The sequence below is a fragment of the Balaenoptera borealis genome, assembly GCF_965194805.1.
Source record: "Balaenoptera borealis genome assembly, chromosome: 17".
NCBI classification, from domain to species: Eukaryota; Metazoa; Chordata; class Mammalia; order Artiodactyla; family Balaenopteridae; genus Balaenoptera; species Balaenoptera borealis.
In genome coordinates, this window is record NC_138876.1 from 1029216 (window position 1) to 1043108 (window position 13893).

General features: G+C 60.0%; 2 protein-coding genes and 1 long non-coding RNA gene across 8 annotated transcripts in view; 1 reads left to right on the plus strand and 2 right to left on the minus strand.

Annotated features, from left to right (window-relative positions):
• Positions 1-768: 768 nt before the first annotated feature.
• GSDMD (gasdermin D) lies at positions 769-6757 on the minus strand. Of its 4 annotated transcripts, XM_082364581.1 has the most exons (11): positions 5456-6757; positions 4150-4409; positions 3772-3964; positions 2953-3121; positions 2701-2803; positions 2390-2443; positions 2013-2108; positions 1713-1888; positions 1457-1598; positions 1287-1360; positions 769-1155 (listed from the first exon to the last, which is right to left on the minus strand). In XM_082364581.1, the coding sequence occupies exons 1-11, from the start codon at positions 5629-5631 to the stop codon at positions 916-918; spliced, it is 1683 nt and encodes a 560-aa protein (XP_082220707.1). In that variant the 5' UTR covers positions 5632-6757; the 3' UTR covers positions 769-915. The 4 variants fall into 4 exon arrangements, with proteins under 4 accessions (XP_082220707.1, XP_082220708.1, XP_082220709.1 ...); XM_082364582.1 differs by lacking the exon at positions 2390-2443 and having other exon boundaries at positions 2013-2084; positions 5456-6755; XM_082364583.1 differs by lacking the exon at positions 2013-2108 and having other exon boundaries at positions 5456-6754.
• A 4073-nt stretch (positions 6758-10830) lies between these two features.
• Positions 10831-13262, minus strand: LOC309615244. Its single transcript, XR_014236657.1, has 2 exons — positions 12903-13262; positions 10831-11083 (listed from the first exon to the last, which is right to left on the minus strand). It is a non-coding gene; the product is annotated as an uncharacterized lncRNA (long non-coding RNA).
• A 103-nt stretch (positions 13263-13365) lies between these two features.
• Positions 13366-13893, plus strand: part of ZC3H3 (zinc finger CCCH-type containing 3) — an 82436-nt gene continuing 81908 nt past the window's right edge. Inside the window, exon 1 of one of the 3 annotated variants that reach the window (XM_082364574.1) lies at positions 13366-13537. In XM_082364574.1, coding sequence (XP_082220700.1) covers positions 13450-13537 — 88 coding nt within the window. In that variant the 5' untranslated portion in view covers positions 13366-13449. The remainder of the gene's footprint in view (positions 13538-13893) is intronic. The other 2 variants (XM_082364572.1, XM_082364573.1) reach the window with 2 other exon arrangements.

The window sequence follows — 13893 nt, forward strand, 5'->3', positions numbered from 1 at the left end:
CAGTCCTGAGGCTGCAGGGCAGTGGTGAGCCTGACAGGAGGGGAGCGCGGCTTCCCCCGCCTTCCGCCAAGCGGAGGATGGCAGACTGGCTCCCACGGGGAGAGGCAAATTTCTCCTGGCTGTTCAAGCTCCAAGATGAGAATAACTTCCTGGCTGAATCAGTTACTATCTCTCCTTGCACGTGGGGCCATTCCACCCCCGCCCCCCCCAACCCAGGGAGCTCAGGCTCTCTGGTCCAGGGAGGCTCTGAGCCCTCCGGGGGCCCAGGGACTGCGGCTCAGGGGCCCGGAGGCCTCCTCTCGAGAGACTTACCTTTGAGCGAATTAATTTGGATGAGACACACCCCAAAGGCCAGTTTCTCTGGTTCGGGTCACTTCCCTGGGGCCCCAGTGCAGCCCCAGGAGTGCAGATCTGTCTGCTTGTCAGTACACCTTTTCTCTGTCCTCTCTGCAGCCCCGGAGGGCAAGAACGGGCCCCCGCTACCTGCATCAGTACGTTCTCAAGTTCCCTGAGGCAGACAGAGAACCATCCTGAGGGCTGGAATCGCCCTGTCCCGTTCTTTCCAGGCCAGCCTGCTGGGGGAGGGGGCCAGGAGCCCGGCCACGTGGCTGCTCGCTCCGGAGTGGTCAGGTGCAGCACAGGGAGCGCCCCCTCAGCCCCACGGGAGAGATGCCTGCTCTCAGCCCCCCGGTCCCTCCTCATGCGGAGGCACCATCCCCATCGCTGCCCCGACCCCTGACATAGGGCCCCTCAAAAGCTCAGTGAGCATTTTCCCTTTGTTCATCACATTTATTGGCTTTCCTCAACTCCCAGGCCTTGTGGTGAGCTGCCCACATGGCTGGGTGTGGCTCCAGGCAGCTAGGTGGGCATGAGCTCTGCCCCGACTAGAGAGCTGCCCTGCGGGCGGACTGCAGGCTAGCAGAGCCGGCTCAGCCTGAATAGCAGAGCCAGGCAGGCGTAAAGCGCATACGCACAGCCCTGGGCCTCCGGTTTCCAGCACACCTGGGGGGCGCCCACCTGTGGCTCAAGGCCGCACTCCTCCAGCAGGACCCAGGTGGGTGCCTCTGAGTCCCAGCTGCTCCCCAGGAGCTCGGGCGGCAGGGACACGGCCCTGCGCTCCTGCCATGGGGTGCTCTGCTCCAAAAGGCTCTCCACCTGGCAGAACAGGGTGGGAGGTTGTCAGAGGGGGCCCCCAGGCTTCTGGCACCACCCACACCACCCGATCCCAGATGCACTGGGTCCGCACCTCCGGCACAGCCCCTCCCCTACAAGCTGGGCCCTCTCACCAGTTTGAACGCCCCCGACAGGGCCCCCATCTCCAGCACCTCAGCCAGCAGCACGTGCTGGGTTGCACTCAGCACTGGGGAGAGACCTTGTGTGAGAGGGGGTTCCGGAAGGCCAGCTAGGGAAGCCCACATTCCTGCTCCCTACCTGCCCCACCCCCGGAGCCCCTCACCAGCTAGAGCTTGCAGCAGGTAGAAGACGGGGCCGGCAAGTTCCTCTTCCAGCCTTCTGGAGGAGAACACCAGGCACTGGAGGACAGCACCCACCGGACCACCCTGAGGCTCCAAAAGCCCTCCACGCAGGCCGTGCTCCAGCTGGGGGTAAGGGCGTGGGGCGGGCGGGTGAGTGGGGGGGGCGGGGCGCAGGCACCAGCTCCGCCCACCCCTCCCGCCCCAGCTCGCCCAGCACGCCCCACCCAGCTCGCTCACCGACTCATCCAGGGCTTGCAGGGCGGCCTCGTCCCGCAGCACCTGCCTGAGGGCCCCCAGCAGCTGCCCACAAGGCTCCTTGGACAAGCCCTCCAGGCCCACGGCCCAGGCCCCCACTTCTGCCTGCAGGCCCTGGAAGTCTTCGGTGGTCGCCAACCGGTCCTCCACGGGCCCGTCTGTGGGGACAGGGCTGCCATTGCCCAGGTGCCCACACGGCCCCGGGGAGCCCTGGTTACGGAGGGCAGACCACAGTGGGGCAGAAGGGGAGCCCACCAGGGGGGTGGCCAAGAAGGTACTGACCCGACAGGAACTTTAAGCGGACAGCGAGGAACCTTATGGAGGTGAGGCAGGAGGACCACGGCAGCTGGCCACCTGCAATGTAGGAGGGCCTGTAGCCTGGACGAGGCAGGGCTGGTCAGTGCAGGGGTGGGTCCCCGAACCAGAGAGGGCTGAGGCCTCCCCTCGGCCCTCACAGCCTGTCACCACCGCCCCAGTACTGGCAGCCCAGGACAGGGAGCAAGGTCTAACCAGGCTGGTGTCAGCCTGTCACCGTGTCACCGTGCGTGTGTGTGTGTGTGTGCGCGCGTGCGTGCGTGCGTCCCCCGGCTGTGCTGTGCTGTGCTGGGCAGGACAATGCCTCATCAGCTCGTCCCATTGCCCAGGTCCGCAGGCCTCACCTTGCTGCTGTGGCCTGAAGGTCGTCTGCTTCTTGTCCGGGAAGAAGAGGATGTCTGGCAGCCAGGCGGGAGCAGAGGTGGGCAAGCAGGTTGGCGGAGCGCCTGGCATCTCCCTCCCAAGCTGGGGGCCCCTGCGCAGCACCCCCTTTGTGCCCCAACCTCCCAAATGCCAGAGCAAGGGACCCTCAGCCACCCCAACCCATGAGGTTATGCAACCAGATGCCCCCAGTGACCCCTGGTGGCTCTTCCAGGCCTCTTTGCCTCTCTGCCAAGGAGTCTGGGCCCCAGAAGTCACCCTGATCCTGGCTCACCCCAGTCAGAGCCAATAACCAGCTGGGCCACCCGAAATGCGAGGATGCTGCCCGAGGGGATGGTGACCATCTTCTTCTGGCTCAGGTGGCCCTCGCCTCTGCCCTGAGGGATGGATATGGGCTCAGGACTGGGCTCTGGGTTATGGGGCCAGATGTAACAGGGTGCTGGTGGCAGGGGTCTACCCCACTGCCTGGGGACACTGCCCTCCTGCCTCCCCAGCCCGAGCCCACTGCAGGACCTATGCCGCACACCTGCAGGCACATGGCTCCCGGAAGTGCAAACTGGCCTGAGCCCTCCTGCTTTTGGGTCCGGGTGACTTCCACCTCCTTCTGTGTCTGCAGCACCTCGGTCACGACGAACACGTCATCCCCACGATTCCGCAGCTGTTGCAGGATTTTGTGCTCAGGCTGCCGCAAGCGCCTGTGGTGAGCAGACCAATGGGAAGCTCGCAGGGGTGCAACCTGCCCTCCCCTCCCCCTGCCACGGGACGGGCTTCCCTCCCTTGGACCTCAGCCTTTGTGGCCATGGGGGGTGGGGGCGGTGACACGGCCGAGGAGACCAAGAGCTCTGTGGATGCCCAGGCACGGGGTACCCATCATTCTCTCCCTGGTGCTCCCGACAATGTTTGTGAGTGGCTGGGGTGCAGGAAGAAAAGACAAGTTCCAGCGGGGACAGGCGGACACCTGAAGACCTCTGGAGGGGCCCACCCCTTTGGCCGGTCGCTCACCTGGCTGCTGTCTCCCTCCACTCCCTGCCGCTCCCCGGGTTCAAATCTCATGTCTCCGCTCTGAGCTAATGGTCCTTCTCACCAGGGTCCCTGTGTCGGCTCCACCCCAGCAGCCCAGCCTCCTCGCAGTGGGACTTGGTCTGACCCCTGACCCTAGGGCCCTGCCTGGCCACCCTGGCCCGCAGGACCTCTGCAGCCTCCTTCCCTGCCCACTGGTCCCAGCACGCCCCTGCCTCTGGGACTTCCCTCAGCCTGGCAGAGACCCCCTGTGACTCCTGATGCCCCGAGGTCCTGACCCAGAGGCTGCCCAGTTTCAGCAGGGCCCCGCCACCCCGGGGCTCACCTCTCCCGATGCATGGCTTCCCAGGTGTTGGGGGCCACTCGCAGCATGCACACGTGCATCGAGGTGCTGGAGCTGCCCGACACCGCGGCCCCACCTGACAGCTTCCCCTGTCCTGGGGCCGCCAGCTCCACGCTGCCCTGCAGCTGCCCGTCCACAGCGTCGTGGAAACGGAAGGTGCCGCCACGCTCCACAGCTGCAGCAAGACCAGAGCTGAGGCCCGGCCCACCAGCCGTCGCCTGTCCGCCCGGGCGGAGGGGCCTCTGAAAAGCGCCTGCCCCCGGAAGCAGAGAGCCCAGAGGCCCAGAGCAGGTGGCAGCGGGCCCGCCCACTCCTCCCCCCACCCGACCCGTGGCTCTGACTCAGTGCCAAGCGGGGTACCTGGCTCGGGGGCGTCGGGCTCCAGGATGTCCCTGATGGACAGGTTGACACGTGTGTAGCGGTGTCTCCAGAACCGTGAACTCGAGGACCTCCTGCCCAAAAGGCAGTAGAGCTGGAAGCTGGTGGAGCTCTGCAGGCTGTCCACAGGGGTGAGCTCTCCACTGTGGTCCAGCTCCCGGACCACGCTCTTGACCACCCTCGCAAAGGCCGATGCCATGCTCCTGAGGCGGGCAGCTGGGTCAGGCCTTGCACCCGCAGGACTGGAAGAGGGTGGGCGGAAGAGGGGGAAGGTAGGTACTTGGACGTCTCCAGTGATGGGGAGCTCTTTCCCTCCAAAGCAACCCTGCTTGGCTAGTCCTGGGGTGCTCTGACTGGCAGAAAGCGCTTGCTGCTGACTATCACCCAACACGAAAACAAGCAGAAGTGCACCCTGCCATCCACTCATCCGCCTCTCCAAGGGGCCATGAGCACCTCCAGGGTGGGACGTCATTCACAGCCCTCAGTGGGACTCAGGCCATGCACACCATCTGTTCTGTGATCAGAGTGCCCACGTGAAGCCCAAGAAAGCCCTGGGACTCAGCGCTTGGGGCGGGGGTGGGGGGGCAGCCCTGGCCACCCACCAAGGCCTCTTGTCACTTTGTCACTTCAACAAGGCTTAGGGCTGCTCACGAAAAGCAGCCACTGAGGAAGGGCAGGGCAAGGCTGGGGCCTTGGAGTGACCCCAGGCCACTGTTCTGTCTGCTGTAGCAGCTGACCCCCTGGCTGAGGTGTTCAGAGGGCAGGGGAGGAAACAGAAGCCATCACTTCCTGGGCAGTTGGTGCAAAGGCCCACAGCCAGGCCCAGCCCAAGTGTCCCCAGCTCCTAGACGTGTCCTCCAGGGCTTTCTCTGCGCCCAAAGCTCCATGAGCCACTAGTCTGTCTTCAGGGGTCAGAAGCCAATGTGGGCCTGACTCAGGACCCAGGACATCTGGGCTCCAGTCACGGGGGCCAGCCCTTAGGAAGCCTCTGAGCTTCAGGGCTGGTCTGAAGTCTGAGAGTGGGCCAAGGAGCACCTAGAGGGCCTACCAGGAGTTAAGCCCAAACTAGCCGGGCTGGGGAGGACACCCCCTTCCCAGAGGCCTGGGGCTTCCCCAAGCCGGCCTGGGATTGCGAGTCCTGGGGGGCTTGGGGAAGCCGCAGAAGGGTGCCCGTACCAGGTCTCCACCCAGGGGAGCTGGCCTCCCCCCACCCAGCACTAGGGAGAGCCCCACCCCGGAGCCAGGGCAGGCAGTGGGGTGCGGCGCGCAGGGGCGGGGAGCAGCTCACCGTGACCGTGACTGTTGCGTGCCCGCGCCCACAAAGCTGAAGCCAGGCCGCTCTGCTGGCTGGGATCGGAGGGCTCTGCCCCGGAGCTGCCGAGCGAGCACACAGCCCAAAGGTCCCCAGATCCAAAAGTGAAACCTCAGCCGGCCTGGCGCAGCGACAGTCCGGAAACACCCCATGTGAGCCCGCCCCGCAGCCCGGGGGTGGGTAGGGGAGGGTCAGGGTGCGCCAGCTCGTGCCCCACCCGCTGCTGCCTCGAACTGCTGGGGACCAACTGCTGGGCACTTCTTCAGTCCTTCTCTCTGGAAACTCTGGGCCACGGCAAAGGGTCTGAAGGGACATTTCCTCAAAGAAAATGTATTGCTACAAATGGCCAACAAGCGCACAAAAAGATGCTCACACCATTAGCTGTCAGGGGACTGCAAATCAAACCACAGTAAGATGCAGCTTCACACCCCGTAGATGACTGTATAAATGGGAAGTAACAAGTGTTCGGGAAGATGGGGGGAAACTGGAGCCTCACACACTACTGGGAACGTAAAAGGATGCAGCTGCGGCCGTGCAAAACAGTCTGGCAGTTCCTCAAAAAGTTAAACAGAGAATTACCATTAGATCTCATTCATTCCACTGCTAGGTGTGTATTCAAGAGAAGTGAAGACATATGTTCACGTAAAAACCTGCACATGGATGTTCCCACAACATTATTGTTAACAGCCAAAACGCAGAAGCACCGCAAATGTCGGTCTGTGGAAGCACAGACAGAATGTGGTCAGTGCATACGATGGGAGACACACGATGGTGTGGTGCTCGGTCATACAAGGGAATGAAGTTGTGACTCACGGCACAATGTAGGTGGACCTCAAAACATTATGCCAAGTGAAAGAAGGCAGACATGAAAGACAATATCTCACGTGATTCATGTATGCAAATTGTTTAGAACAGGCAAATCCGTAGGGACCGAAAGCATATTAGTAGTTGCCAGGTGCTGGGGGGAGAGGGATGGGGAGTGACACAGCCTCTTTTGGGGAGATGGAAATGTTCTCAAGTCGATTGTGGTGATGACTGCACAACTCTGAATATGCTAAACCCCCAGAGTTTTACACTTTTAATGGGTGAATTGTATGGTATGTGAATTACATCTCAATGAAGCTGTTACTTTGAAAACCTGAAGCCCAGCAACAACACCCAGGCCTGTCTCAGGCTCTCAACACCCTTAGTCCCCTGGGCTGCTTGCGGATCATGTCCAGTGCAAGGCAGCCAGGAGCCCCGTGTCCCCTCTTCTCCACCACTCCACCGCCACATCCTGCCTCTGGGCCCTATGACACTCCGGAGCCCGCACCAGGGCCCCTGCCAGTTGGCTGGCCTGAGACTCACCCCGCAGGCTCCGCCGCATGCGTTCATTCGAGCCACGAGTGTTTATCAGCACCTGGTGCCATGTGCTCCTGCAGATGAGGGCTCTGGCCGTGAACGGGACAAGGGCGCCTCCAGGTAGAGCCGCTGGCAGCGGCCCCGATGCCAGTGCAGGGAAAGTGACTTCCTGGGGTGTGTGTTTTGGAATGTTGCAGTGACCCGGGGCTGAGTGAAGCGTGGACAGGGCATTGCTGCAGCAACTCCTCGTTCACACGCTCAGTTCTTTGGCAATTACCTAAACAAGAGGCACTGGGCTTGGTGAGTGGTTGTGTCACTAGGCTCCTGAGGGCAGAGTCAGCCTGAGAGGACAGGAAGTGAGTCCACTGGGGAGAAAAAGCAGAAGGAAGGTGGGCGGGGCTGGCCCTGCACCCCCTCCCTCTACCCCGTTTGGAGGGCTGGGGAGCACCCGGACATTTCCAGGGCCAGGAGGTCTGGGGCAACCTCCCATCTTCCTCACAGCCACTCTGTGATATGGGGTGGGGGTGAGGCCTCCCTGGGCAACATCTGGGCAGACCCTGGGGGTCCAGAGCCAGCTAGGACACCGCGCCCTTGGGGGGAGAACCGTGACCAGGGATGGGAGCCTGGGAGGGGGCTTCTGGCTGTGTGCGGGGAAGGGTCAGCACCTCTGGGAGAGTTCTAAGGAAGAGGAAGCTCACGGCAACCCGATGCCCCCCCCCCCCCCGGTGTGGGGCAGGCCCGGCCAGGCACTGCTGGGAACTGGGCAGAGGAGGCCACAGCCTCTGCCCTGGGAGGGCCGAGCCCCTGGGAGGAAGAAAGGTCGTAAGACCCAGGAGATAACCAGGACAGCCCTTTGGAGGCAGCAGTTGGGATACCTCAGAGGACATGGGAGAGTGGGCTTAGGGAGAGGAGGCCTGAGGGCGTCCAGGCAGGGCCTCCAGGAAGGGACAGTGGAGGCCAGGACCGCATGAGACGGGGCTAGGGGGTAGTCGGCCTGAGGAACCCACCCAGCCCCGGCCATCGGGCATCAGGGACGGCCAGGGTCTGGGGAGGGGTAGGGGGAGCTGCGGGCCTCGGGCTCATCTGGGTCCGCGATGTGGGTGGTGCAGCCCGGGGGGGCTGGCTCCACCCTGTGCCCGCCTCCCAGTGACACTTTGGGGGTTCCCAGGGTGCCTGAAGTCGGCGCCCAGGATGTCGGCAGCCGCGGCCCGCGGCCCGCGCCGCCGCGCCCCCAGGAGCCCGCGCGGGCAAGAGGCGCCCCGGAGGGCCCCGTGTGCCCGAGAGCCGCTCGGGCCGGGAGTGAACGAACGCGGAGCGGGGGCCGAGAGGGTGCCAGACGCACTGAAGTCCCAGGAGTCCTTTCCTTTGAGAGTTGAGTCCCCGCGGGGCCTCCCTCCCGCTCGCCGCCCCCGCCCCCCTTGCTGGCCCGGACCCTCGGCGGCGGCTCGGACCGCCGGTCAGCAGGGCCTGTCCAGCAGGCGCTCAATCAACGCTCGGCGGATCGCTGGGCGACGGCGAGGCCCCAGAGCAGGGCGGTCTCGGATCCAGGGGCGCCCCGGGAGTCAGGAGGGGCGTAGGCCGCAGGAAGGGGCGGCAGAACCTGGGGGGGCAGGCGGGGAAACTGCCCCCCGCAGGTCGGGATCAGCGGAGGCTCACGGTGCGTCCTGGGGGCCGGCGCGGGTGACTAGCGGTTCGCTCTGCCCACGCCCCGCCTCCAGCCGCCCCTCCCCCGCACGGCCCTCCCGTCTTGTTTCCTTTTGGTCCTCTGTCCGGAGGCCTGCGGCATCCTGCCTGGCTCCCGGCACTTTCTGCTGACAGGGGTCGGGGGAGCGGCTCAGAACCCTGCCCCACTCCAACCGGTCCTCTGCAGAGGGAAGCGGCCCTATTGCTCTTGTTTCCGACGCTCCGAGCCTCACTTCACTTTGCCCCAGCTGCAGGAGGCTCTTACTGCTGGGATCCAGGCTTTGCTGGGCTGGGGGTGGTGGTGTCTCGTCCACCTAGGCAGGTTTGCCCAGTACTAGGGCATGTGGGAAATTGTGGTGGTGAGAGTCACACCATCCATCCACCGTGGTCCCTGAGAGCCTCGTGGAAATGCTGCCATCTAGGAAACGGTAGATTAATCAACTTTTCTCCCGAAAGGATCTGGTTCTGAGGCTCATGCTCTGCCGTGAGGGTGGAGGGTCAAGTGGGGGATTGGAGGCTGGGATGGAGGAGGGACCCACAGAGCCCTCAATGGCAGTTCTCGTCTACACTCACTTCCTGCCTCTCTCCCTCTGGGATAAAAGGCGAGGGGGTATCCACGGGGTAGCGGTCCCAGCCGGCCAACCACCTGTTCCCACGTGAGGGCCCGGTGAGTCAGGGTGCCTGACTCCCATCGCACGCAGACCTCCTGGAGGGAAGGAGATGGCAGGAGGGGGACATTCCCCAAGGGAGGTGCAGGCTGGGTTGGTGGAGGGGGGATGCAGACACTTTTGCAGGCCATAGAGCCAGGAGACAGGTAACAAGCTCAGGAAGGATTTGACATTTTGTGCTCGTGCCCTGGTAAAAGTGCATTCGGTACAGCTGCATTGCTTTCCCTTTACTACTCTCCCACGCCCTTCAGAGAGGCTGGTGCCTGGGGTAGTCTTCTGTGCTGGGGCTGGAGAGAAGGGGGGTGTCCAAGGCCAAGGGCAGACGTGGGTGGGGTGGCCAGGGGAACAGCTTGCAGCTCAGGAACGCTGCTTGGGCTAGGGTGGTGAAAAGAGCAGGAAGCTGGGTGTGGGAGAAGGGAGGAGAGCAGAGGGAGGTGAGGGGTGGCGGTGGGAGACAACTCCCCTGTGAGGGGAGAGAGGGAGAAGTCCATGGAAATGACCTTCCAGCAACAGGGATGTCTGTTCCTCAGCACTTGTTTGCTGAATGCCAGTAATGGAGTCCTTTTTATGGCCCCAGACCTGCGCCTGGGCAGCCCTACGGGAAGGTCCACTGTGGGGAAGAGAGAAGACTGGCAGAGAAGAGATCACTCGGAGAGTGGGCAGCCAGCAAGAAGAGACCTCTGGAGGAGAGAGATGGCCAGGAAGTAGTTGGCCCAGGATGCGCAGGAGTCTGGGGAGGGTGAGGCTACCGTGATTTGGGATGGGACATTGACCCCCTTTGTGTTGGTCTCCTCATCCTTAAGACGGAAATGACAGGGTTGTTGTGAAGACTCAATGCATTAATATGTGTTAACGCTAGAATGGGGCCTAGGGACTTTCTTGCTGGTCCACTGGTTAAGAATCTGCCTTACCAACGCGGGGGACGCGGGTTCGATCCCTGGTCGGGGAACTAAGATCCCACATGCCGCCACGCAACTAAACCCACGTGCTGCAACTAGAGACAAGCCTGCAACCAAGAGCCTGCACAGCCAAAATAAATACATAAATAAATAAATAAGTAAACAAACACAGACCTGTGCTTTAAAAAAAAAAAAAAAGGGGGCCTGGCATGCTGTAATGGGCTATAAACGTGCTCAATACTTTTGTTCCGTGTAAAGAACTCAGCACCTGACTTTAAAATTTTTAATTTTTATTGAAGTATAGTTGATTTACAATATTCTGTTAGTTTTTGGTATACAGCAAAGTGATTCAGTTATACATGTATATGTATTTTCATATTCCTTCCCATTATGGTTTTTTACAGGATATTGAATACAGTTCCCTGTGCTATACAGTAAGACCTTGTTGTTTATCTGTTTTATATATAGTAGTTTGTATCTGCTAATCCCAAACTCCTAATTTATCCCTCTCCATCCCTTTCCCCCCAGCACCTGATATTTTTGTTCATAAGGCCTTCACGTGTTTCATTATCTCTTTTGGGGAGATTCTGAAAAGTGAAATTCCTCAAACGGTATTCAGGGTCTTGGCACGTGTTGCAAATTGCCCTTCAGAAAGGCTGTGCCAACATCCAAAAAGTGAATAGTGAAGTCTCTTCCCTTCACCCCCAAACACTGAAGGCAGACTGTTTAATCTTTGGCAGCTTGATGGACATCAAAGAGTTTTGTTTTTTTTTAAATTTTATTTATTTATTTATTTATGGCTGTGTTGGGTCTTCGTTTCTGTGCGAGGGCTTTCTCTAGTTGCGGCAAGAGGGGGCCACTCTTCATCGCGGTGCGCGGGCCTCTCACTATCGCGGCCTCTCTTGTTGCGGAGCACAGGCTCCAGACGCGAAGGCTCAGTAGTTGTGGCTCACGGGCCCAGTTGCTCCGCGGCATGCAGGATCCTCCCAGACCAGGGCTCGAACCCGTGTCCCCTGCATTGGCAGGCAGATTCTCAACCACTGTGCCACCAGGGAAGCCCCCATCAAAGAGTTTTAAGTGTAACTGTCAAGGTCCGTTTTAAGGAGTTAATCGTGACAGCACTTACATCCCACTTACAGTTTCACAACTCCAGGAGACAAACCCACAAACCTTGCCTCCTCTCAGCAAGTGGCTGGGCTCTCCCCTCCACCACCCCAGGACTGAAGTCCAGGAGCAGAGAGCTTGTCGGGCACAGAAGACAAGTTCAGTGCTAGACCCATGAATCCGTCAGTTTGTGCTAATAAATCACCCCAAAACCTAGTGACACAAACATCCACTGGTTTGCTCATAATTATGTGAGGTGCCCTAAATTATGACATTTAGGCTCATCTCTGCTCCACGTGGTATCACCTGGGTTCATCGATTTTGTGGCTAGCTGGCAACCACTGGCCTCACGTGTTTGGCAGACGGCTGGCTGCCAAGAGGGTCAGTGGTATTAACTAGGCATGTGCTGTCCATCCTCCATCAGGCCAGCCCTGGCTCACTCATCAGGTGATGGCTGCAGGATTCTCAAGAGAAGCAAGACAGGGCAAGTCCAAAGAAGTGCTTTTCAAGATCCCTGGTGGGAAATTCCCTCATTCTACGAGAACTCCCCTACCTTGCCCTCAGAGTTTTGCCAAGGTCTAAGGGTCTTACACAGTGTTCAGCTGGTGGGGCACGACCTGTGGCTCACCCCGTCTCACAGCCTGAGTGCAGGGGCCATTCTATTGCCTGGTCTTCCTAGCCTGGGGCCACCTCCGCCAAAGAAATCCCAGGGTGCCCACTGCTGTATGTTGAGTGGAGTAACACTGCCTCCCTAAGGTGGGTTCAGGTGCTGACCTAAGAGGCTGTGGGCTGCATCCTCACCTGCAGGAGACACAGTGCACGTGACCCCTTGAATCATTGGTGGCATATGTTTTACCTGTACATATGTTATAAACCCACAATACGTTTTTATTATTTTTGCTGTATCTATTTGTCTTTTAGAGAAAATAAGAAATGAGAATTAAAAAGAAAATTACTAACATATTTCTCGTTTCCTGTCCTCTTTCTTCATGTAGATCTGTCTCCATATTGTATCATTTCCCTTCAGCTCGAAGAACATTTTAACATTTCCTATTTTTCAGGTCTGTGCAGACACATTCTGTCCACTTTCTTTTTATTGTGGTAAATACATACAAGTTGTTATAATCATTTTTAAGTGTCCAATTCAGTGGCATTAAGTACATTCACAATGTTGTGCAACCCTCACCACTGCTTGTTTCCAAAACTTTTTCATCGCTCCAAACATAGACTCTCTACCCAAAAAGCAATAATTCCCCATTCCTCCTCCCCTCGGCCCTTGGTAACCTCTGATCTACTTTCTGTCTCTATAAATTTCCCTATTCTAGCTATGTCATGTAAGTGGAATTTTGCCATATTTGTCCTTTTGTGACTGGCTTCCTTCATTCAGCATAATGTTTCTGAGGTTCATTTATGCTGTAGCATGGATCAGTACTTCATTCCTTTTCAAGGCTAAATCCTGTTCCATTGTACGGATATACACTGTTTATCCATTCATCCTCATGGACACTTGGGTTATTTCCACCTTTTGGTCATTGCGAATAATGCTCCATCCAACATTGGCACACATGTTTGAGTCCCTGTTCTCACTTCTTCAGGGTATATACCCGGAAGTGGAAGTGCTGGGTCAACCCGTAATTCTGTTTTTAACTTTCTGAGGAAACACCAGACTGTTTTCCACAGCGGCCATACCATTTTACACGCCCCAGCTCTATAGAGGGATTTACACACCTGGTTTTATACCTGTTTCCACTGATACACCAAAATCTTTCATGTTTTCAGAGGTTTAACACGTCTCTGTAGGGCCTTTTCGATCTTGGACGTTTCTTCTCCTGTCCTGGCCCGCGCAACAATAGAGTCTCTTGGGCCCTCATCCCACCAGGTCGCCCCTGCAGAACCCCCAGAGCCTAATTCTACGCGGAAGGAACTGCGCTGCAGCTGGGGTGGGGTCTGGGGTTCGGCCCCTCGCCCAGTCCCGCAGGGAACGAGAGCTCTTGGCGGAGAACCCGGCCAGAGCTCTACAGGGCGGTGACCACCTGCCGCAGCGCCCCCCTCCACACGGGCGGTGAGTACACTTCCCGGCGCTCCGTAGTGACGTTGCCCCCGCCCCTAGCTCTGCGCATGCGTGACCCCGCCTCTCCAGCCGTTGCCAGGGCGACGGCGCATCTCTCCTGCTCCCGCTCCCCGCGGCCCGGCAGTCGCCCAGGCCTCGCCTCAGTGCGCAGTCTCGGCGCCTCCCCGCGCTCCGCCCAGCCCGCGGGGAAACGGTCGCGCGGCGATGAAGTCGCGGGGGCCTCGTCTGGCGTCGCGGACTCCGGAGATGGAGGAAAAGGAGCAATTACGGCGGCAGATCCGTCTCCTGCAGGGTGGGTCGGGTCGGGCCCGGGTCGCGCGTCCCTTTCTTCCCCTTCACTTCACAGCGGGCCCCTGCCCGCCTCCCCTAAGGGGGTGGCTTTCCGCCCGCGGTCTCGGCGGCTAGGTCCGGTCGGGTGGGGAGGTAGGTGGGGTCGGGCTGCGTCTAGGGGACCCGGAGGGGCGCCCCGACCGGCCTGGGTCACCTCCAGCTCGGGTTTCGACGGAGGGTGCGAGCGTTTCTGGCGCTGCGGCGGGTGGCGGCGGGGCGGTCGCTTAGTAACCGGCGGGCGGGAGGGGGCCCCCCCACCCCCACGCGCGGGCACGTACTCGGCGCCCCTTGGGCGCTCCCTCGCTCCCGGCGCCCGAC

Excerpts from the sequence above, each read along its gene's own strand:
- GSDMD (XM_082364580.1), bottom strand. The coding sequence starts at position 4,639 with ATGACGTCCCACCCTGGAGGTGCTCATGGCCCCTTGGAGAGGCGGATG. Across the intron at positions 3,965-4,149 it reads GCCCGACGCCCCCGAGCCAG|CTGTGGAGCGTGGCGGCACC; the intron begins GTACCCCGCTTG and ends GTCTTGCTGCAG. Across the intron at positions 3,122-3,771 it reads GAAGCCATGCATCGGGAGAG|GCGCTTGCGGCAGCCTGAGC; the intron begins GTGAGCCCCGGG and ends TGCTCACCACAG.